The 22,424-nt window shown below is 49.6% G+C and overlaps 9 protein-coding genes across 9 annotated transcripts; 5 read left to right on the top strand and 4 right to left on the bottom strand.

Moving 5' to 3' along the window:
• Positions 1-2,149: 2,149 nt before the first annotated feature.
• On the top strand, positions 2,150-2,578 carry PEX2_007270 (uncharacterized protein; the record flags this gene model as incomplete). The annotated part of the gene is made up of 1 exon (XM_016738004.1): positions 2,150-2,578. One exon carries the CDS (start codon positions 2,150-2,152, stop codon positions 2,576-2,578), a length of 429 nt encoding a protein of 142 aa, XP_016594576.1.
• A 714-nt stretch (positions 2,579-3,292) lies between these two features.
• Positions 3,293-4,924, top strand: PEX2_007260 (acyltransferase family protein; the record flags this gene model as incomplete). The annotated part of the gene is made up of 1 exon (XM_016738003.1): positions 3,293-4,924. The coding sequence occupies one exon, from the start codon at positions 3,293-3,295 to the stop codon at positions 4,922-4,924; it is 1,632 nt and encodes a 543-aa protein (XP_016594575.1).
• A 701-nt stretch (positions 4,925-5,625) lies between these two features.
• PEX2_007250 (uncharacterized protein) lies at positions 5,626-7,629 on the bottom strand (the record flags this gene model as incomplete). Its single annotated transcript, XM_016738002.1, has 4 exons — positions 5,626-6,050; positions 6,108-6,188; positions 6,243-6,846; positions 6,898-7,629. 4 exons carry the CDS (start codon positions 7,627-7,629, stop codon positions 5,626-5,628), a joined length of 1,842 nt encoding a protein of 613 aa, XP_016594574.1.
• A 471-nt stretch (positions 7,630-8,100) lies between these two features.
• On the top strand, positions 8,101-9,312 carry PEX2_007240 (putative pantetheine-phosphate adenylyltransferase; the record flags this gene model as incomplete). Its single annotated transcript, XM_016738001.1, has 1 exon — positions 8,101-9,312. The coding sequence occupies one exon, from the start codon at positions 8,101-8,103 to the stop codon at positions 9,310-9,312; it is 1,212 nt and encodes a 403-aa protein (XP_016594573.1).
• A 658-nt stretch (positions 9,313-9,970) lies between these two features.
• Positions 9,971-11,550, top strand: PEX2_007230 (F-box domain protein; the record flags this gene model as incomplete). The annotated part of the gene is made up of 2 exons (XM_016738000.1): positions 9,971-10,337; positions 10,397-11,550. The coding sequence occupies 2 exons, from the start codon at positions 9,971-9,973 to the stop codon at positions 11,548-11,550; spliced, it is 1,521 nt and encodes a 506-aa protein (XP_016594572.1).
• A 930-nt stretch (positions 11,551-12,480) lies between these two features.
• Positions 12,481-14,064, bottom strand: PEX2_007220 (histidine phosphatase family protein; the record flags this gene model as incomplete). The annotated part of the gene is made up of 1 exon (XM_016737999.1): positions 12,481-14,064. One exon carries the CDS (start codon positions 14,062-14,064, stop codon positions 12,481-12,483), a length of 1,584 nt encoding a protein of 527 aa, XP_016594571.1.
• Positions 14,065-15,383: 1,319 nt separating this feature from the next.
• On the bottom strand, positions 15,384-16,631 carry PEX2_007210 (M6 family metalloprotease domain-containing protein; the record flags this gene model as incomplete). Its single annotated transcript, XM_016737998.1, has 1 exon — positions 15,384-16,631. One exon carries the CDS (start codon positions 16,629-16,631, stop codon positions 15,384-15,386), a length of 1,248 nt encoding a protein of 415 aa, XP_016594570.1.
• A 659-nt stretch (positions 16,632-17,290) lies between these two features.
• Positions 17,291-18,804, bottom strand: PEX2_007200 (ankyrin repeat domain-containing protein; the record flags this gene model as incomplete). Its single annotated transcript, XM_016737997.1, has 4 exons — positions 17,291-17,729; positions 17,858-18,274; positions 18,369-18,606; positions 18,663-18,804. 4 exons carry the CDS (start codon positions 18,802-18,804, stop codon positions 17,291-17,293), a joined length of 1,236 nt encoding a protein of 411 aa, XP_016594569.1.
• A 543-nt stretch (positions 18,805-19,347) lies between these two features.
• On the top strand, positions 19,348-22,254 carry PEX2_007190 (uncharacterized protein; the record flags this gene model as incomplete). Its single annotated transcript, XM_016737996.1, has 1 exon — positions 19,348-22,254. One exon carries the CDS (start codon positions 19,348-19,350, stop codon positions 22,252-22,254), a length of 2,907 nt encoding a protein of 968 aa, XP_016594568.1.
• Between the last annotated feature and the right edge of the window lie 170 nt (positions 22,255-22,424).

Genomic DNA, 22,424 nt, shown 5'->3' with positions numbered 1-22,424 from the left:
CCCCCCCCCAATTATGTCGCGAATTCGATTACCGAGGCAGCTATACACCTGGCTTCCACACCATTTTAGTGACCTTCATCACTGGCTAAATCATACGGAACCAACATGGGGCTACACAATCTACCGGACAACCTACACCCCGCAATCTCATACCGCTTTCCCACGTATCGTCGACCTTACCACAGCGTACATCAAGAATGGATTTTATCAGCAATACGAATCCGGCCTCCGCTATAATCCCAGGGCAGCTGAGTTCAACAAGACTCCCTTCGATGAAATGTGGGCTAAGTACAAGCCACGCGTCGTTGAAGATGCTTCCCAGTTCGACGGAGCATCGATAGATCAAGTCCGCACGCATTTTAAAGCCTGGGCAACTGGGCGAGGTATGCTCGATCACTTTCCTAGTTACCGCATATTTATTGTGATTGATGAGGAGAGTTTTCGGACTTTACAAAACGCTCCACTTCCAGAGGACTTAAAACATGTGCAGCGTCATTATGTGAAAGTCGTTGAGGCATTGGAGGAAGACCCCGAGCCGCCGTTTCCAGGGTGGATGAAGTGCTCCCTGCCCGGGATTTTCGACCTGTGGCTGATGATGCAGGATGGGGATTATCTGGAGTTAAGGTATTCGCTGAGACACCGCGGCACAGATGTTTATTGAGTTTGCCATATGATCTAGGGCTCGAAGATTACCATGACTAGACCTTAGACCGGCATAGTGTCGGTTCCGCGAACGATACCGGCTACTGCATCGAATCAATTAATGGCCTAAGACATGATTGACAGAATGTTTAGAAGAATATCACCATCGTCATAATTGCCTCTACATCCTCTATGTCAGCCTAGATTACTGTATGATTTACTTATAATTTTCCTATATATATCATTGAACCACCTGGAAAGACTTTTGTATAAGCTATAAATCTATGTATGAATCTATATGGTCACTCAGTCTTAATCTAGACCATCTAAATCAATTTCCATCTCAATGCAGCCGCCTTATACTCATCCAGAACCTTAAGAATATGTATGATATTGTATCCTATACGGCCCATATACGTCTCATATCAGCTATCTAAATCCAGTAAGCCAACAGCTTTATTTCTTCTATCACATACCAAACTACTTTGCACCTCGGCGTCCGATCTTTCCGAATGCCTTCTTGTTTGCCTATACCTACCTTTGTTTGTCAAATGCCTCTTTTCTCAGGCTGCTGTGTAATATATATAGATTGAAAATGTACCCCCTCCAGAAATTCAATCCATCTTCCTTACTCCCCCCTTCTCTCTGGGGCGTCCTTGTAGGTGTTCTAGAAATACCTTCTCAGCCATTTCCTATATTACCACTACGATGGCATCGAAATCATCAGTTGAACCTCGGGGTAAGAGTTTTACTTCAAGATATCCAAGTACTCATCAATCTGACACATTCATATAGCCAATAAACGCCCTAGGTTGAGCGATGAGTCTAGCAACGAGTCCTCTGGCCATCTTTAGAGACCAACTTCACTCTTCATTGGGACCCCATAGCCGTTGCTGCCACCCAAACTGCTTCACAAAGTAGGTTATTATGTATTCCTTTCAACTGTGATTAAATCTCTTCCTGCAGTTTCATTCTAATGAATTCGATAGCCTTCCCTACACTTGATACTTCAGGGAATCCAATGCTTAATCTTTGCAACAATGGAGTAGATAGGCTAATTGCTACCTCGCCTCCAGTCCGCAATCTTGACTGGCGTCGTGGTAGCAGAGGGCACCTTACCTCCGAGAGGAAACGTCGAGCTGCACTTGGTCAACGCTCAGGTACGGCTGCTTTGCCTGGGCAAGAGTGTATACGGTGCATAACAGGGCGTGGTCCCTTCAAATCTTGTGTTGTTTTCTATGCAGATGGTCTGAATAGGGCATTGTTTGGTGGAGCCTGTATGAACTGCTCAGTTGTTAATCCAGCGAAATGCAGCTTTCGGGGCCCTGATGTTCCAGAATGGCACATCCAGTGGATTCGTGCGAACGATATGTCTTTGCAACGCCAGCCTCATACTGTTGATCAAGTTACAGGACCTGCCTCTGTATCTGCTCATACTGGCGTTCCTTCCTCGGTCGATGAAGTATTGGCTCCTTCTACTTCAACTCGATCCAAGCAGCATGGTCCTATGTACTCTGCCAAATGGTACAGAGCCCCCCTGGATGACGGATCGCTAGCAAAAGACATCAACGGCATGATTGCCGTTCGTGAAGACCTACGGGAGGTTCGTACTCGTGTGGCATATGATATCAAGAAATTGTCCAAGTTTGCTGGGGATGGTGGATCGGAGGAGGAGGAGACTCTTGAGAATGACGAGCCGAACCCTTTTTACAAATCTGGTTCTGAGCTTGGTGATGATGATATTGGTTCCGCGCATGCCGGATCTGAGAATGATGGATCGGAGGTTGGTTCCCTCGGTGTTGGCTCTGTTGATCTAGATTCTGATGTTGTTGATTCTGTTGTTGGTTCTAATGATGTTGCTTCTGTTGTTGATTCTAATGATGTTGATTCTAATGATGTTGATGTTGGTGATGATGATGATGATGATGACGAGTAAACAATCCAGTTTCCTTTTTGTGCACGCCAAGTACTAGAAAACAATATGAAAATTTCTACTATCAATTCAAAAAGCAGAAAAGTAACACAGAAACCATTCAGCAATTCAACAATAGGGAGTACTAGTAGAAGTAGGTGGTTATAACTATATGATTATTGACTACTCGCTTGCTGCATGATACTGACTCGTCAGATATCTCGATGGCACATATATAGATATCTACTCCGTGTATAAATAATCCGAAATCATATAATTGTAATTGAATCTTGAATTATATCCTCATTTGTAGGAGAATACGTGCTTTGATACAGAACCACATTCTGAATGCGGCCTAACGAAAACGGCAATCGATCAGCGGCTCTCTGCCTTGTCTTCAGTTTAATCTCCTTGACTCTTCGACTCTCCTTGAATATCCCTAACTTTCGTTTAATTTCCGATTTCACCTTAATACTTCGCCATTTCCAGTGGCGGTGAACCAGGCCCCTTCCTGCTGACGTTTTTACCCGAATTCGCCGACCTCAGCCCCCGGGGCCGCATCACCGGCTTGATCTCACCTCGCTGGACGAGCATACTGTCCAGTTCCCTTCTCTCGAGTTTCCTAATACCCTATACCGGGCTAAATGCTCCCCGTTGTCTGTTAGCGCGTGTAAATTCAGGCGTTTGCCCCACCGGACATGCCCACTTGCGATCGACCGACCTGCAGAACATAACAATATGACATCCCACCTCGAAGATCGGGCCACCACTTCGGCCTCCGATATCCCTTTGAAAGATCTCGAATCTGCCTCCTCAGAACCCGACTCGACGATCACAGCTCGCTGGAATGGCTTCTCGCACTTTCACCCCTCAAACATCCTCGCACATCCCGAGGGACTGGCGCCGAAGATGTCACAAGAAGACTGGCTGGCATATTCTGAGGACACATGGCACAAGTTGACACTTGCGCTCACGCCAAGTTTCCTACAACACCTGGTGGGCAGTTCGCCACCCCAGCCTACGAAGCTCCACGCCATCGCGGCTCTGGACGGGCTACGTGGCTGGGCCTGTCTCCTGGTCTTCAACTTCCATTTCCTTTTCACATACACATGGAAGGTTGCGATAGGATGGGGATTTGGTGGGGAGAACTTTGGAATTCACCAATTGCCCTTCCTCCATATGCTGATCTCTGGTCACATTATGGTGGCCATCTTCTTCGTCCTCTTCGGCTACGTTCTGTCATATAAACCGTTGAAAACGATTCGGAGCCGGTCCTTCGATCAAACTTTCACTGTGCTTGCGTCGGGAACCTTCCGCCGAGCATTTCGTCTATATATCCCCGCAATTGCTGGAATTCTTTGCGTCTTTGTGGCTGTACGTCTCGGGCTGTACAATTACTCCCATGCCGTCATTAAGGAGGGACACACAATCCTTGGCACTAACGAGCAACATCCACATGTGTACAAATCCTTCTCGAAACAAAGCGATGACTTGTGGGTCACTTTAGCGACCCTGATGAACCCATTTGACTTTGGGCTCTACTACAACTATTACAATCCGCACCTTTGGACAATTCCTCTCGAATTCCGCTCCTCACTCATCCTATTCATCGTCATCATGGGGACATCACGCTTGGTGGCACCTGTTCGCATGACAGTAGTTTCTGGCTTGACTTGGTTCTGCATGCGATACGGTCGCTGGGAAATCGTCTTGTTCCTATTTGGCATGCTGATGGCCGAAGTGGATCTCATTAATGGAACCTGGGAGCCATCCGCACGACCGGCGGTAGGGGACGACAAAACAACCATTCGCCTCGGCCCTGGCAGCAAAACCATCATCAGAGTCTCCCGCCGCGGGATATGGATCTCACTCTTCGTGGTCGGTCTGTACTTCGGTTCGTGTCCCAACATTGGTTTCAAATGGACGCCTTTCTACAGCTGGCTGTGGCACATCACCCCCAAGACCTACCCAGAGCCGCACCGCTTTGCCCAGACGATCGGAGCCGTCTTCATCGTCTTCTCTATCAACCACTCCCCTGACATCCAGAAACTCTTCACAAATCCCTTCTCCCAATACCTAGGCAAAATCTCATTTGCATTCTACGTCGTCCACGGCCCCGTTCTCCACTGCCTAGGCTACTCCATCATGCCCAACATTTGGAAACTCACCGGCAAGGAGACCAATTTCCAATATTGCCTCGGTTTCCTCATTGGCTGGCTGATCTGCCTTCCAGTCTCCATCTGGCTGGGCGATGTGTTCTGGCGCGCTGTGGACATCCCCAGCGTCAAGTTCGCACGCTCGCTCGAAGATCGTCTCATTTTCAAGGGTCCGACACTCGGTCGCCCGATCCTCGCTACCCGTGCAGAGTGAAATTGTTCATTGACTTAGCATGAACCTGTTTATATTAGACTGCGATTGGTCAGCGGTTATTTTTCTCTGTCTTGCTGCACCTGTACTTCATATGATACCTGCTCGCTGGGCGAGCCGTTTTGGCTATTCTAACTACATTGGACTGTCGATATATTCATACTCCTGTTACTTAGATTCGTGATTGAAGCAAGACTGTCAAGGCATACACTCCTTGAACGGCAAATGGAATTAGATGCGTATCTCATACAAGCAGTGAAATGAATAATTTCTTAACTACCAAGGTATACGAACATTACAATGGTTCATGTAGAATGGGTAGCCTAAGGTCATTCTCGGCCAATAGCAAATGGTACATATCCAATGTATAGTTCATTCATTCGTTCACTCGTACCAAACAAGTCAGAAGTATGGCCAATCAATAGACACAAGAGTCGCCCACAAAGATCAGCAGGTTCTCACTCGACCTATGCAAAGAGCGTACCGGGTCCGACACAGAGAAGCCGACCGGTACTAGCGAAGCACACAAACAGCAAAACAAAGTAAAATAGGAGATGCTGTGCGCACGCGAAGCAATAGATCGCGGCAAACAGAAACAAATATCAGAGAGATTGGACCATCTAATGCAAGAGCCATGGTTGTCGGAAAGCTCCAGGGAAGAGAAGAGATGTCGTAAGGAAATCAAGACCTCTTTTTTACTTAACTCATAACGCTACGCCCGTTAGTCCTCGTCCACCGCACACTCCCAGCCATTCCCGTGGCTGGCCGGTGTGATTGGGCCCGCCTTGTGGGGACCAGCTGATGTTGGACACTTCGTATTCGCTCTGCCAGACGCCGGCTGGGCCGCGTTCCGAGGTTGTGGAAGGCGTTGCTCCTGGGGTAGCAGAGGGAGGGGAAGCGACTGGTGCAGCATTGTGCTGGTTGATGAGATCCCAAAGGAGAACCATGCTGTCGTCGCCGCCGGATGCGAGAATGCCGCGACGGCTTGGAGACCACTCTACGCAGTTCAAGGCAGCTGAATGGCCCTTCAGTTCCAATAGGGCTTGGCCTGGTTGTCTGACGTCGAGAACGCGGACAACACTGGAGTCCTGTGAGAAAGTTGCCAGGAGATGGGCATCATGGGGGGATGCTGGGAGATTGTGTTAACTTGTAATGATGCACTAGATTGTGGTCACGTCGTCCATACCTGCGATTCTCAACAAAGGCGGAGGGTAGAGGCCAGTCTGTGATTGTCCAGGGGGGCTAGAGCTCCCGGGGGTTATCACTGCTGAATATATTGTCAGTATTCAGAGCACATAATTACATTCTAGCAGACACTTACGCTTCTCGCTCTTATCCGTCGGCTCGTAAATGATTGTGCTATGCTCGAGGCTTCGCAAATCAAACATTCGCACGCTGCCATCAGCGCCACAGCTTACAAACACATCGACACTGTTGGCGCAGAAGCGAACGTCATACACCTCCTTATCGTGGGCAATCAATTGCGTCTTCGCTGTCAATGTGGGAATATCCCAAATGGTGCAAGTTGTGTCAATGCTCGAGGTAATGATCAGACTTGGAGAAATTGTGTTCCAGTCAAGAGACGTGATGGGAGCAGTGTGCTCAGGGGATTTTGAGTTAGACAGCAAAGCCAGCGGAGAAAGTTTGGAGGTGGCGGGCTCTCGCTGGTTCATGGGACGAGTGATCGAGTTCGAGCTCTGGAGAGGCTGAGAATTCGGCAATGACCATAAGCGAAGGTGATCTCCTGACGTGGCCAGCAAATCAGTCGATTGCTTCTGAGATGAAGGAGGCTCCCAGAGGATGCGGGTAACCGGGTAAGAGTGTGTCGCCTCAGCAGTTTTCACGTATTCCAGTTTTATCTCCCCCGCAGCCGCATCTGGGGTGTCGGGATCTGGTTGCGTCCAGTGTGCATCGAGGATTTGAATCTGTTAACTGGTTAGCATGAACATATTCATCCATGGAGCGAATGCACATACATAGTTGTGACTGTCTTCTAAATAGCTTCCCATGGCTAGCTTTCCACCAAAGCCCGAGTTGCCTGTGATGGGCCATTTGCACCAATCCACTGCGTATATAGGCCACGGTGCCACGTAATTGCTGTTGGTCGGCACCTGGTTGTCTCCGTTGGTGTAAGGCATCGATGATATTCCGGGGTTCATAAGTGCCTCGCTCAACATGTGTTCACCAGATGGCCTGATATCAGACAGACCCAGGGGAGAGTACTTGGAGCCTTGCGGGGTGTGAGGCGGAAATGCTCCAGGAGAGGAGGGGTATTTGGAGCCATCGGGCGCACCATGTTGTTTGTACATGGATTGGTCGAACCCTGCCGGGCTAGATCGTGAATGTCCATGTGAATTAATCATGCTGGCTCGGTGGTTTGTTTGCGACGATGACTGTGGCATGGTAGGGACGACTGATGGAGCAGTATTTATTGATACTGCAGCCGGACGGTTCTGATTCCCTGGCTGCAAGGCTCCGGGGAGGGCAGTGCTGCTGTTGTTCCCGTCGCCGCCGTACTGAGAACTCTGTTGTAGGTTGATCGAGGGAAGTCGGGCACCTGCGTCCGGTGTGGTGGGATACTCGTGCAAGGAGGATTGGCGGGACATGTTTGGATTGACTAGCCCGGTCGATGGAATGTGAAGCTCCTCCGGCTGGCGACTGAACGCAGCTGAGCGCCGGTGGGAGTCATAGGAGGCGGGATTCGACATGATGCAGTCTATGCTGAAGAGCAAGAGCGCCGTCTATGCAGGGGATGGTGCGATGGATCGTAGTTGGAGGATGAGCTCCACTATTTCTCGATCGAGATCAGTGAAGGAGGTTGGGGGATGCACCAAATTGGGGATATAGCGGGGCTTCGAAGGAGCTCCAACCAGAGGACCGTGTCAGCCAGATATCATTCCAGCTTATCAGGTCACTTGGCTCGCAATGGCATCCTCATCTCAATCGGAGAGTTGTAGAGTGGAGGACAGAGGGCGGTCATCCCACGAGAGCAGCTGACTCAGCCGGGTACCCCAGCCTGGGATGGGGATAGATCCGATCACTTCTTCACGGTGGTGGTTTCTTTTGCTTCTGTGATTACTGTTGTTTCTCTGTGATTTTCTTTTCTTTGTTGATCTTCTACCTCTTCACTCCAGTATTAACCCCAGTGCTTGTTACTGTAGTTATATATTCTTCACATCATGGCTTCCGATCACACCAAATCACCCTCGGCTTTACTACTACTTCCCCCGCCTCCAGCCTTTTCTTTTACCCAAGTCAAAGATGCATTCCAGCCATCCTTGGTGGATGTCTACACTAAGCTTTCAAATGCCTTGACTGGGTCCAATCGTACAGCCGTATTGGATATTGCTCTGGCCATCCCAGATCTTCTTTCCCCGAGTTGCCAACCTCGGGCTAAAGTGTTTGCACAACTCCAACATTACCTGACCAGCGTCTATACCCTGGTTGGTATTGTCTGTGCAACACAAAATATTGAATTGGATTCTCCAGGTGGCATTGATACCCGGGTGGTATTTATTGATGCAAGTGAGAACACCTCGGCCATCCAGGCCTCTGATAGCCCTCGCTTTGGGCCCATTCTGGACATCCAATCACTAGCAAATTCAGGGCGCTGTTGGGATAATGTTTTCTATTTATCCAACACAAGTGGCCAAACTTTGGCTAAATGCTTCACCAACAGTGTTGGCAGCCAGCCCCCGGACGGCACGGCGGCAAGCATGCAAGCCGTCACAAGCAACCCTGACTGGGTGGTCTCTGACCGTCTGTTAATTCCTGACGACCAACAATCATCCAATCCATACTATTCCGTGGTTGTTGGTGGCACATTTGATCACCTTCATGTTGGTCACAAGCTCTTGCTCACAGCAGTGGCATTGGTACTGGAACCGCTGGACCGGGAACAGGAGGGCCGCCTGACCATCGGAGTGACCGGGGATGCGCTGTTGGTGAATAAAAAATATGCCGAATTTCTCGAGAGTTGGGAGGAGCGTTGGCAGAGTACTGCAGATTTTCTGACGGCCATTATGGATTTCTCGCCTGAAACGAAATCGCCGCAGATCGAACGTGCTTTTGTGCCAGGTCCCAATGGGAAGACTGTCCTCGTAAGGATCCAACCCAACCTGGCGTTTGAATTTGTGGAGATCTCTGATCCATTTGGTCCCACGATTACCGAGCAGAACCTTGGAGCAATTGTTGTCTCGAAGGAGACGCACTCAGGAGGGGCGGCCGTCAACGAAGAGCGGGTGAAGAAGGGATGGAAAGGCCTTGCCGTATTCGAGGTGGATGTACTCCAATCTGGAGAGGCATCCACAGCCACTGATGTCGAGGGCTTCGAGTCCAAAATCAGCAGCACGGATATCAGACGGCGCCGAGTCCATCTCGCGAAGGTCTGATAAGTACATACACACACGGCACGTAATGAGACGGGAGATCCAACAGCTAGTAGATAATCTCTCAAACACTTGTACATACATTAGTTCATCTTGATTTCAGCCATTAATCCCCAATCAATGGTTGCTTGTCTCTTGGGCAGACACATAATCCACACGCATGGTCCATCACTCTGCATGATGTGACGACCTCCCGGCGGGGTCTGCATTGGCCCCTCCAACACTACTCGCTCTCGTTGAATGGTCTCTCCTGCAGGTTCGCACACTGGCTGGCCGCAGAGTCAATCAATCATGTGATTCCTGTGTGGCAGCGTCACCAATGAAATCAACCCGATCGGGTCAGAGAGCCCGGCTTGTCAGTGCAGAGGGCGCTAAATCAGGCACTTGACGATCGTCCCCGGTCGCGAAATCAATCGTTAGGGCGAGAGCTCTCGACATGCATGGTGAGACAAGTCAACTGTCATACTAGTGTCTCCAGGAGAACAACGACGAGTCGAGTATTAGATATGGTTTTTTATTTTATTTTTATTCCCCATCTCCCCCCCCCTCTTCACAATTTCCTCCGTGACTTGTCTCTCCGGTCCTGGGGACGGGTTAAGAGCGTCGACTTTCCCTCAATTCCTCTATATTTCCATGTTGCTGCTACTTCGTCAAGCAGCCGATGCTTCGGCTGCGCGCGCCGATCATGGCTCAGCCACGTCACATTTATGATCTTGCTGACGAACTACTGAGCGAGATCCTGTCCTTTCTTCTCGAACCCGCACCTCGAGCTCTAAACGGCAGATTCAATCGAACTGGACATACTTCCAGGCCTAGCGACCACGAGCATGGCGAAGTATCCGATCTTGATCACTTTCGACTCGTCTGCAAGCGCTTCATGCAAATCGGCACCCCTTACAAGTTCAATCGTTTCACTTTACGCTTTTCTGAGCACGGCTTCCGGCGACTAGATGAGCTGGTAGACATGCAGCTGGCCTACTATGTGAAGACCATCACATACATGGTCCGACCCTTTTATCAAGGAAGCGGTACAAGCTCTTCAATCTCTCATAAACAAGCGAGAAAATTGACAAATAATAAAATACAGGATGGGCCCGGACACTGCGAACTTTGGGGTCAGAGAATCCCGAACTATCCCAGCTACATAGCCGCCGACTGCGCGAACAAACCAATTTAACTGAAACCAACAATGACCAAATCCGCCTCCGCCGCGCAATCTCATCATTTTCGGCTCTACAGGAGATAAAACTTCTCAGACTCCAAGATGAAGCAGATGAATACCTTATCGACTTTATACGTGACCATTCACTGGGAACCGGCACCAGCACCACAACAAGCATCCGCTTCGACTGGGAAACCGCCTGTTCGCGCGCCGTGACAAACCTCAGCGTCGCCCTCCTGGACTCGAAATGCAGCTCCATCCGCTTCACAGGGCCTCAAATCAGCCCTGAAGCAACCCTCCAGCTCCTCCGTGCCCCATCAACAACGCTCGCCGCCATGGGCGGACGCCTCACAAGCCTTGACATAAACTTCCACCTAACGACCGACATCACCACAGCCATGGCCGACCTCTCTGAAGTCTTCCGTCGCTGCTTCGTCGCAGCCAACAACCTCATCGCCATCCACATCGGCTTCCTCGGCAAAACACCCCTAGACCTCGATCTCGAGTTACTCTTCCACCACATCCGCTGGAAAACCCTCCGCAAACTCAGCATCCAAGGCTGGCGTCTGAGCGCAGGTGAGATCATCGCACTGGCACGTCGTCACAGTCCCCAGTTACGTGATTTCCGCCTACTCGGGGTCTACCTCCGGCCTGGCGGCTTGTGGCGCGATGTGCTGGCTGTCCTGCGTGATGAAATGGAGCAGCTAGAGCGCCTGGTTCTGAAGGATATTGATTACGCTGCACACTTTGATTCGGTGGCTGTCTCGAACGGTGTCGAGGTATTTGATGACTACCCTGGCCCTGTGCCATCTTCTTTTACAGTTGCGACTGGTACGCCCTCGGCTGGTCAGTCGCCGACTACTGTCCCGCTCGCGTCTGATGGCTTCCCTTCTTTGGTCAATGGGAGGCGATTGCCGTTGAGGCGGACTTCGCTTGAGAGACTGCGTGCTTTGTCTAGTGAGGACTTGGGGGATGACGGTGTGCATGTCTTGCCTGAGCAGATGCCTCTTTGGGAGGCGTGGGTTCTTTCTGCTCCGCATCAAGTGAAAAAGAATGGTCGATCACATTGGAGTATGTAGAAGGGGAGGGGGAGGAGCTTAGAGAGATGTTTAAAACGTGATCAATACTATTTTAAATGTTTTTTGGAGTTGGGGGCTGTTTGAATTCCCTTTTTGACGACTACGACTAGCGATTAATCTTGAACCCTACAAAGATAAGATTATATCTCTTTCTTAAACTGGCGTATCTTCTAGATCTATATATAATACTCTACGCGAGAGTTATTACCTTAGTATTAGACGCCTTAGAATATAGGGGATTAAGCCTCGACGACAATAGGAACCATACATAACTGGTCTTCCGCATAATCCATTTTGGGTCGAAAGCTCAACCCAGACCCAACCCAGACCCAGTTTCTACATAAAAGGGGGTCTTGGCAGTCTTGCTTAGTTTGTAACCCAATTTGGGGCCCCAGACCCATTACCGAATCCTTCGACCCAACCCAGACTGGGTTGGGTCTGGATTTTACTGGGTCGTGCGGAAGACTATATATAACTACAAATGAAGCTTTATATTCACAATTAAAGACGCTTGTCTTCTAAGTTGACCTTTCCGACAAGTGGATCACAGTAACCCTCGAAACGAAGGGCTTTAATATTACTAATAACTATTTAGTTTCCGAGGTTCTTACCCCTGGCCGGGATATATCTCGCCTACTTAGACAGTGAGAGTGGATCTAAATTACTGCCTGGCACTATTAACCAATGAGAGAGTTGTATGAACCAGTAGCATACTTAGTCTAGACTTGCATGCGTTAGAGCCGTTCGATTATGGATTTAGGTACAATTACATTGTTTCTAAGACACGAATTTCGTAGTAACGTGTACTGCATTATTAACATTGATCAAAAACATAAGGATATCTGTGTAAGGATGCAATCTTTAGGGTATCATGAAACAGAAGTATGTTAAAGGAGAACCAACCCTACACCAATTATTTTCAAAAGCCCCCTATGCGTAGCACTGGGGCCAGTCACCGCCGGAGCGTGCAAAGGAAAGCCCCTTGACGAAATCGCGACGGCGACAACGGCCAAGTTTATCGGTCGGGCAACCGTGCAGCGGAACAACACGGTCGTTAACGAGGACTCGCACAAGCGGCTCCGGGTCGCGACGACATTGCATCATCTCGACATAAGCACGAGCACCGAAAGGCACCGTCCAGGCAGCTGAGAAGCCGTCTGTTTCGCTAGTAGACTGGGCCTGGGTAGTCGAAAGAGGAGCGGTGCCGTTGTACAGTCCCAGGGCAAAGAAGAACGGAATCATTCCATTGTCGTGCGTGAAGTCTGCGTACATGGTATAGTTGAGGGGGAATGTCGCAGCGCCGGGGGCATCGAGCGTGCGGTTTGTGCTTGTGTTGTCCACCACTGGGGTGTGGGTGAGACGGGCGATGAGTTCGTTCACGAAACCGACACCCTGGGTGGGGCCAAGTGGGGTGCCTGCGCCATAGCCGTAGTACTTGCTCAGTGACTGGAGATAATCGTATTGGTTCCATTCGGTTTGGGTGAAGAGGTTGCAGAATGGAGATAGCTTGGATCCATCGGCAGTCATGGATACTGTATCGAAGGGACAAATGTCCATCAGATTGATAACATCGATGATCTCGAGTTCAATGCCGGGGAGATTGGCCTCGAGACGGGCTTTGATGGGAGGCACAAAGACTGCCATGTATTCTTCTTCCGCCTCGTCGCCGAGCTTACTTTCTTCGAACTTGGGGCAGATATCGCTGTGGTTCAGAGTGTTGTTGGCGCCAGACTCTTCGGAGATGATGACGTTGGTCTTGGGGCTTGGTTGACGGTGATTGGCATGTTTGTCATTGGACTTTGCTTGCTGGAAACCCTTGATAAAGTTCACTCCGGAAGCCACGACTCGCGCCGAGTCAGATGAGCGAATGAAGGGCACGGCCTTCTTGGCCAACGCCTCATAGCGCTGGTAAAACTTGGTGCCCGAGTTCACCATCTGGTTCTCTCCAAAAGGTACCAAGTCATCACCGCCCATGGTGTAGTTGTATGAGCGGATGAATTTCGTGTTGCCCTTGAATTCAGTCGCGTTCGCTTGAATGCTTTTAACGAGCTTGGCATACGCCTTGCTCTTTTTCGCCGATGGGAATCGAGCACCATGACGGGAGATCACCTGAGCAAAGGTGATCTGGCAATCGTGAGGTACCTTATCTGAGATGTCCGACTCGTCGGAAAGAGAGAAATAAGGCGCATACTGGCCCCACTTGTGTGAGAGCTTAGAGTTGCATTGATAACCGCCGTCGACAGTATTGCAGGCATGGTCGTGATGCGATGATCTCTTCGACTTGTCAATGGGGGAAGCCACAGGTAGATCAGGCCGGATTCTGGCATGCGAGGGGGGGTTGCACTGGGATCCTCTCACGAAGTACACAAACAGGGCGAAAGCACCCAGCAGGGACACGAGGGTCACTGTACGCCACTTGTGGGACGATTTCTGGCCTTGCTGCTTCTGGGCTTGTTCTTGGATCTCTCCAAGCAGGCCTTCTTCCTCATGGTTTTCTTTGGAGAACGCTGCCATTGCACCGGTTGGATGAGTAGAGGATACTGCAACAAGTACGTGGAACCTGCAAGGATATAGAATACGAAAAAAGGGGGAAATCAGTCCATTTTTAAATGTCGACCTGATCTAAAGCATTTGGGTTAACCCTTGCGGACGTTGTGCTCGTGAGTGGTTTGGTCCCGCTGATTGGTCGGTCGTTCTTGCATGAAGGTGAAACACGTGGCCCCGGAAATGCCCTGCCCCGACGAGATACTTTGCAGTACTTTACTGTCCATATGTTTTAGTATGCAAGTGGATGTTACTAGAGGTACCTATTTTATATATTAGCCCAACGATAGCCTTCCACATGTGGTGATCTCCCCAATTCTCGCCCTACAAGGACAATTTTATGTGCAACATGGTCCTCAATGCATATCAATCTACATATTTTCTTTCCCTCCGGGGCAGTCTCGGCCAATTGGCCCGCTATGTCTTACGTTGGCTTCCAAGGCTAGCTTGTTCCTTCCAAGCATCCAAGGTTACTCCTGTGCATAGAGTTTTTGTGGCTCTCCCGAGCTCGCTTAAGGTGGAGCCCTTCTACATATCTCCGTCCCTATCAGATGAGATCGCCTTTCCCCTAAACTCATTTAGTGTATTGAAATGCAGGGGCATTGGAAGAAAAGAGGGAATAAAACGTTGTTGATCATTGCTAGCGACCTCGGGTTACTACTTGGCACATGTATATATTTTGCGTACCACCTCCCCTGCCATCTCCCCTGTCGATATGCTATGCCAAGAAAATATTTTCAACCAACTACAAGAAACGAAGGCCACATGTGCACTGAATTGAGTTTCTAGCTGCAATATAGTTTAAATATTATAGAAGAAATACGAGGAATATTAAGCGAGCGGGCATTGTATACACGCCTACTATGGGTCTATCCGAGTACTACCGAGGTATATGTAGGTGATAGACTAGACCAAAAGTCATCGGTGTAAAAGGCCGCGTTGCTGCATCGAGAAGATTAAGGCATGATCATCAGTTTCAGAGATCAGCAGACACGTACGGAGTAGATCATATGTGGATCGAAGATCAATCTGACCGAGAGCCCATAACGGTGTCAAGCGTACGGAATACCGACGCTACTACGGAGTACTCCGTACCTGCATAAGGGGATACTTGAGATAAGTATCCAATCGGAGAATAGAGACTAAACATATACCATATGCTGTAATACAAAGTAACATACTCCACATGCAACATAATAAAAAAATAATACATAGCTACTTCATAGGAGAAGTAGCCCACAAAGGTAGCAAATGTTGTACATAGAATCCACACCCATGGTGTACTCCACTCACACCACCTCAACTGTAACGGTATAATCATCTCCCTTCTGCCCAACCACAGTGATTGTCACTCCATCTCCCGAGGCAAACGTTTTCCGGTCCGCCTCGGTCGTGAAATGGGCATCATTGAGTTCATCCCCTTCACAACCACCAGAGCTTGGGGTTGCATCATGAACCCGAATTGGACCTTGTCCCGAAGCCAGGGATGTTGATACGGTGTAGATAAGCACTCCTGCACTGCAAGCCTTGCTATCCGCGCCAGCCTTGGCTCTTACCTCGGCGACAATAGCAGTGGTCTCATCCCGCCTCACAACGACTCCCTTGACGCCCTCCTTGGTTCCAACGGGGGTAATGGTGTGAGTTGTCGATCCAGCGCCGCTCACACAATCAAACTGATCATCGGAAAACCATCCCAACTTCCACTTGTGCCATGCAAAGTAATCCGGAAGCGCCCCGCTAATCAAACCCATAATGTCATGCCCGCCAACCCACACAGTGGTGCTGGCGCCAGAACCATCTGAGGGATACAGATCCGGCAAACCCATTGTGTGTCCGGTCTCGTGGTTCATGACCAGGAAGCCCCATGCGTCAGGAGCGTCTTGGCCGAAGGTGACAGTCTTACTGATCACAGTCCCATCCCCGGCCGTCAATTCGCCCATGTATGTAGGCGAGAACGAGATGTGCTTTGCTGCCTTGGTCGGGACGATGTAGAGAACATCGGTGCCAGCGAAGTTGATGGTCGTGCCGACCGAGTTGAGCGCGTCTTGGATGTACTTTGCGAGAAGCTCAGAGGTAATCTCTCGGTCGTAGGCGTAGGTGCTGGAGGCCACGGGCATGCGATAGAAGCGGGATTTGTCGGCAGTGACGTTGAGGGTAAGTTGACCAAAGGAGGAGTTGGAGTACCAGTCTGGTGCACCGGGAATGAAGAGCTGGTGCAATTCATCGGTGGCTTCTGAGGCCGGTGCATCAGGGAAGTCAACGAAAATCATGTAGGCGTTGAGGGTGCCTGTGCTTGGGGCAAAAGTCTGATCTGTAGCACCGATACCCTCGCTGAGATCCACTGAAGTCGGCTTGAGCTTGCAGGAGCCAGCTACGGCAGCGCCTGAGTCGACAGCACGAGCATGATGATGTTGGTGCGCAAATCTAGGCTTGAGAGTAGACGAAGAAACGGAAGGGCACGCCTCGACAACCTGTGTCAAGAGGCAGAGCAAGCCCAAAGGAGCGAGCCTTGCTAGCTGGTTGAATTGGGCTTTCATCTGGACGACTCTCTTGATTTGGAGGATTTGTGCCTTGCATCATGACTGGCAATTGTGGATTTTATAGTAAGGAAGAGCTCTCTGTTCCAGGTGAGACACGAGTTGGAGAAAAGTCATGATGAAACAATTAGGACAGGTGAAAGGGCTCCTTAGTCTCATATTCATCAGCCAAGGCCTATTAGCCGTCTAGAATAAAGAGAAGCAACTACAACATAGTAGACCGAGCTTCGCTGATCACACTACTTTTATTGTCACATAGTCTTGGCTTCGTACTCGTACAAGAAATATGTCGACTATCTGTACATACTTATGCCATATGTAGTATATGTGATCAATTCTTCTAGCAACGTCAAGTAGTACGGAGGCATCTACTAACCTTCTTTCGACACGGATATGCCGGAATACCTGGTGGTTTCCGAGTTTTTTGTTTTGCTCCTTTTTCCATACAATTTGGGAGAGCGGGGGGCTGCATCCCGAGTGGGGTTTTCAGGGACCAAGGGGCTGGCTAAGATACTAAAAGGGGAATTAGATCACGCTGTGGGGGTAGATACACGTGACGCCAAGGCTGTCTCATTTTATGTGTACATAGGTAGTAGTATGTACCGAGTATTCCAGGGTGATTATTCAAAAGGTCCAAGTCTAACGAGCTCAGATTCCATCTAGGGGCCGTAAAGGTTCTCAGCGACAAGAAAGTCCTTGACACTAATGGGCTCGTATTCTCCCGCTAGAGACAGACAGTGAACCATTGTATGTCCCTCAGTATCAGTCAGCCGATGATTCAGGCCTCCTTGAACCAAGAAACGGACCATGTTCCGGAGCGAATTTCTCGCAGCCAGGTGAAGCGCTGTCTTTCCACCTGGGGCAGTGCGGGTATGGATATCCGCCCCAGCCGATAGAAGCGCTTTTGCCCTCTTAATGCCACCACTGCTAGCGGCGCAGTGGAGGGGAAAGATCATGTCGGATGGGGTAGTATTTCCTTTCGAGGTCCAGTACATATTCGTGCGGGATGCCTGTGAAAGCCATCCCCCAAAGTGCAAAATCCTACTGTCTGCCAGTGCCATTACATCAGCACCATGTTGAATAAGACTCTCGACAAGGCTGGAATCGTCCAGTCCATCTCTAGTTCGAGAGTGGAATCTTTGTTATAAGCAGCTGCTAGATGAAGAGGTGAATGATTTCCTGGAGATGATGCGATTGACGGATTCGCCCCGTGTTCAAGTAAGTACTTGGCCATTGCCACCTGGTTCTTGCACGCAGCAAAGTGTAGTGGAGTCCAATTATGACAGTCAAGATCGTCAATGGTAAGATTGCTGTTATCAAGGATCCATTTGAAAGTCTTGATTTTCCCAGCTTCGGCTGCCAGATGTAAAACAGAAGCTTTCCACTTAGTCCGACAGTGGATGTCAGCACCCGCTGCGACGAGCATCCGCACTGTTTTCAAGGAGCAAGAAGAGGTAGCGACAAGTAAAACTGTCTCTCCAAATAAGCCTTTCTGGTGAAGATCGGGTGATGACTTGAGTAATTCTTTAATAGCGGCTTCATTGTCGGCACCAGCCGCCATCAAAATAGGTGTGTCACCCGTAGTGGTTAAGGCATTGACATCCGCGCCTGATGCGAGTAAAACCGCAGCACCGGCAGTCAATTCTGTACTCCAGTCGGAAGACTAGCAGCATGATGTAATGGCGTCTCCCAATGAGAATTCTCAAGGTTAATTGTGGCACCTTCCTGCACCAACAACTGAAGACATTCCAAGCGGCCCAAGTGGCAGCGCGGTGAATTGGCTCGTCACCTTGATGACTTGGCCAAGCAGTGCCCTTGTAGCCAAGTTTCTTGCGGTACTCTATAAGCATTTTTAAGATTTCCACACAGCCCTGACCGGCTGCTATGAGCAACTCGTCGTCATCCAAATCGGGGCCGGGGTTACTCGGAGATTGGACGTGATATTGGATGAGTAGTTGTGTAATTTCGCGTCTGCCTAGCCCGACAGCGGTTTGCAATGGGGCTCTCTCTGAGATGCCATCAGGTGAACACCATCTGCGAGTGCGTTGACCTTGGCGATATCGTTCTTGCGGATGGCTCGAAGGAGCTTCCTTTCCCGCTTTTTCTGCAGCCGGATGGTGTAGCCCTGGTCATAGTTCTCTTGATCTAATAGGCCAGTAAATAGGTCCGACATGCTGTTAAAAAGAAAAGTCCGATATTCTGGGAAAGGAGGGAGTAAAGTCAAGATTAATATATATCGCATGTTAGTCACATGATAACTCCCCAGACAACCCTGTCACCTGTGTGTCTTTCCATTAAGTATGTTTTCCTATATCGTCAGCTATGTATATTTGGGGGATTTAATCAACATATCAATCGGTATCAATCGGCATTAACTACCGTGGGTCTACAAAAGATACCTGATTTCTAGATTTCTTGTATGACTTGCCCATACTAAACGCACCAACATTGATAGTAGTGTTGATACCTTTGGTTCTCTTACGCAGATATAGTAAATATTCACTATTTAAGTAGAGCTCTAAATAGAACTAGATCTAAGTATGTTATAGAACTAGAAAATAAAAGGAGTTGAACAATTCGATTCTGTAGTTCGGCTGCGGGGGACTCCAACCAATCAGAATGCCCGGGGTTGCCGAGACGCGCCCGACCCAAACATTCCAACTTCGCTCCAAAACAAACCACCCCCAATCTTCAACTTCACCCTTTTACTATTAGAATGCCTCCAATGAACAGAAATATTGGGTTACATGACGATTCATTTTCGCTCACCAATTTGGACGACGAAATAATGGGCACTTCAACACGACGTGTCGATGAGGAGCTTGACTACGATATTAACACATCAACACTTGACCGTGCTTTCCCCGAATTTTCGCAAATACAGACCTCCGAAGAGGAAGAACAGGAGGAACAGGAGCTGGACGACGATCTTTTACATAGCGACCTCGAAATGTCCGTTGAGGTGGGACGCGGTGCTGGAAAACTAGAACGCGACGACTCGCGCAGCTCTATGATGAGCTTCGAGAACAGTGTACGCTCATCTTCGCCCGCTATGCGCGTTGAATACCCCACACCACAAAAGCCGGTTGCTGCCACGCGCCCATCGCGTCGGGCAGTCAGTGAAAACCTACGAAAGAACGCTCAGGTGCGACGAGCGACCCAAGCGCAGAAAGAAACCATGAACTCACAAGTCTCGAAGGCTCAACGCGACCAGCGTCGGACATTCTCCGATATGCATGCGAAAGTCCGTGACAGCTACGAGGGTTCATTTTTGGGAGACGAACGACCTGCTCCTATCACCACGAAGACGCGTTCGACGCGTTTTGGAAACGCAAACACCTCGCAGGAAATTGCGGACGCAATTGAGCGAGCTTCGCGGGATGCTTACGCGAAGGAACTCCGCAAATCAGCTCCCAGCACAGCAGGAACTCCCCGCAAGAGCAGTGCAAATGCAACCAACACTAACACCAACATTATTGGTGATACCATTACCCATCAATCATTCCTTCTTCCCGACCTCCCTAATATCTCTGAACTCGTCTCCGGTGTATATGAAGATGGCACACCTGTTTACTCCCGACAGGGCAAGATGCGCTCTACCCGATTTGTCTCTCCACTTCATGATCACACAGACGTGTCTCTCCCCCATGAGCACATGCCGTTGGATGCAGTGCCTGTCCCCGAAGATGAGAAGGCCTTGTTTGTTCATCTGAGACTACTTCAGGATAAAGTGGCGGAACTCGAGATGTTCAAATCCGAGGCAGAGAGAAGAATGGACAGTTACCGTCAAGAGAATTCATCTTTGAAAGCAAACAGACCTCGCCAGTCATCGGCGAAGTATGAATCGGAGGACAAAAAGGGATCTAAGCGCTTAGAACATGAGAACCAGAAGTTAGATGCAGCCAATCTCGCTTTACAAAACCAGTTGGACATTGCCGATCGAAAGGCTCAAGTCCAAGAGTCTGCCATCAAGCGCTTGAACCATGACAGAGAGTCGGCTATCTCACAACTTGGAGCCGCTTATCTCGAAACTCGTGAGCTGAAGGCCGAGAACGAGGAATTACGACAGGAAAATGCGGATCTCAAGTCCCAGCTCAGCCGAACCTCGGGCCGCAAGGCTCGCGAACATGACACTGTCGAGTCCGAAGCTAGTTCAGCTGTGTCTGATGATGTCGATGACAGCCAATCTTACACTGAGCGAAGCGGCGACGTTAGTCGGAGCACCAGAGACATTACATCGAAAAGCAACCGCTCCACCACGAGGACCAGACGCCAGGATGACTCCCGCTCCAAGGTGTCTACTCAAGTGGATAAGGAAATTTCTCGCCTTGAAAAGCAACGTGCCGATGATGCTCTCTTCTCTATTGAGGTGCCATCATCAAGACGTACATCAAACTCTAAGCCATCAAAGTCCGCTGCGTCTCGCTCTTCTGAATCAAAGAGCTCCCGAAAGCAACCCAACACGAGCAAACAGCGCGTGAAGCGAGTGGTAGTTGAAGATGTGACTGGGCCGGAGGTGTCTGAGCAGACCAAAGCTTCATCTGAAACAGACGTTACCTTGTTGAGTGTTATTGATGAACATGAAATCTCTCGTCTACGCAAGACATTGGAAGAAGAAAGAATGATGCGCAAGCAACGACGTTCGAGTGTCCCTAAGGAATCTAATCCTACAGAGACTATCAACTCGACCAGACAAAGCATTTTGAAGACCCCTGCCCCTCGCAAGTCATCTCTTCGTGAATCCAAAGCAGAAATCCCTCGCCCAGCCTCAGCCATTGGAGATATTACTACCGCCTCAAAGGCAAACACCGACGGAGATAGTAGTCTCACAGTACCAATTCCAGAGCGTTCTCGGCGCCATTCAGAAAATTCGCTGCCTGCAGTATCCCAGCGCAGGAAGCAGCGCAATGCGCCTGACATGACCTCCGCTTTCATCCTTCCTGATATCACCCTCCACCATGTGGACTTGGCGGCGGCTGATCCGTCCAGGCTGCCACAAGCCACCCAGAAAGCATTGGATACCATTGCTCGACACAATGGACAGAACTGCACAGTTTGCAATGGTCACTCCACCGACGGCACCTGCAACCACGAGTCCGTGAAGGTCGCCAAGCCCATTCCTGTGTCAGAGCGTATGCCCAAGCCATCCGTCTGGAACGAAGAACCAACTATGCGCCCCTCGCAACCCCCTGCTGTTGCTCTTGCTACTGTTCTCAAAGGCCTGGAGGACGAACTTTCTCATCTGAAGATGCAACTAGCCACATACCAAAGCGCCTACAACAAGCTCGACGCATCGCTCGGCAAGCGCCCGCGCAAGGCCCTGCAAGAAAAGATTGACAAAATCTTCAAGGACATCGACATGAAGTCCGATCAAATCTACGCTCTCTACGATGTTCTGGAGGGCCAAAAGCAAGATGGTCGTGAGATGACCGAGCACGAAATGGAAGCGACTCTTGAGTCAATTGGAATTGATGTCGGCATGTCCCATGCAGATGTCACTGGTACTACTGACAAGTCTTCTCGCCACGGCCAGATTGACTTGGATGATGAGGAGGATTTGCCCTGGGAAGGTATTGAGAGCACTGCTGAGATGACTGGCCACCTTTCTCTAGACGGTCACTGAGCGTTTATTGCATCGCATTGCGTGTGTTGATACTATTCTGGTTACTTTGATGCTAGTTTGGCGCTGTTTCATGGAGTATGGTTCCATCTGTATGTTTAATTCATTGATTTGGGTAATCGATTGTTGGTTAGGTAGTTCTTGATACTCAAAATGTCATTGTGGTCGTCCCG

This window comes from Penicillium expansum (genome assembly GCF_000769745.1).
Source record: "Penicillium expansum strain MD-8 chromosome Unknown contig20, whole genome shotgun sequence".
Classification (NCBI taxonomy): domain Eukaryota; kingdom Fungi; phylum Ascomycota; class Eurotiomycetes; order Eurotiales; family Aspergillaceae; genus Penicillium; species Penicillium expansum.
The sequence above is the reverse complement of the archived record's forward strand: the minus strand, read 5'-3'. Positions and strand labels throughout refer to the sequence as shown.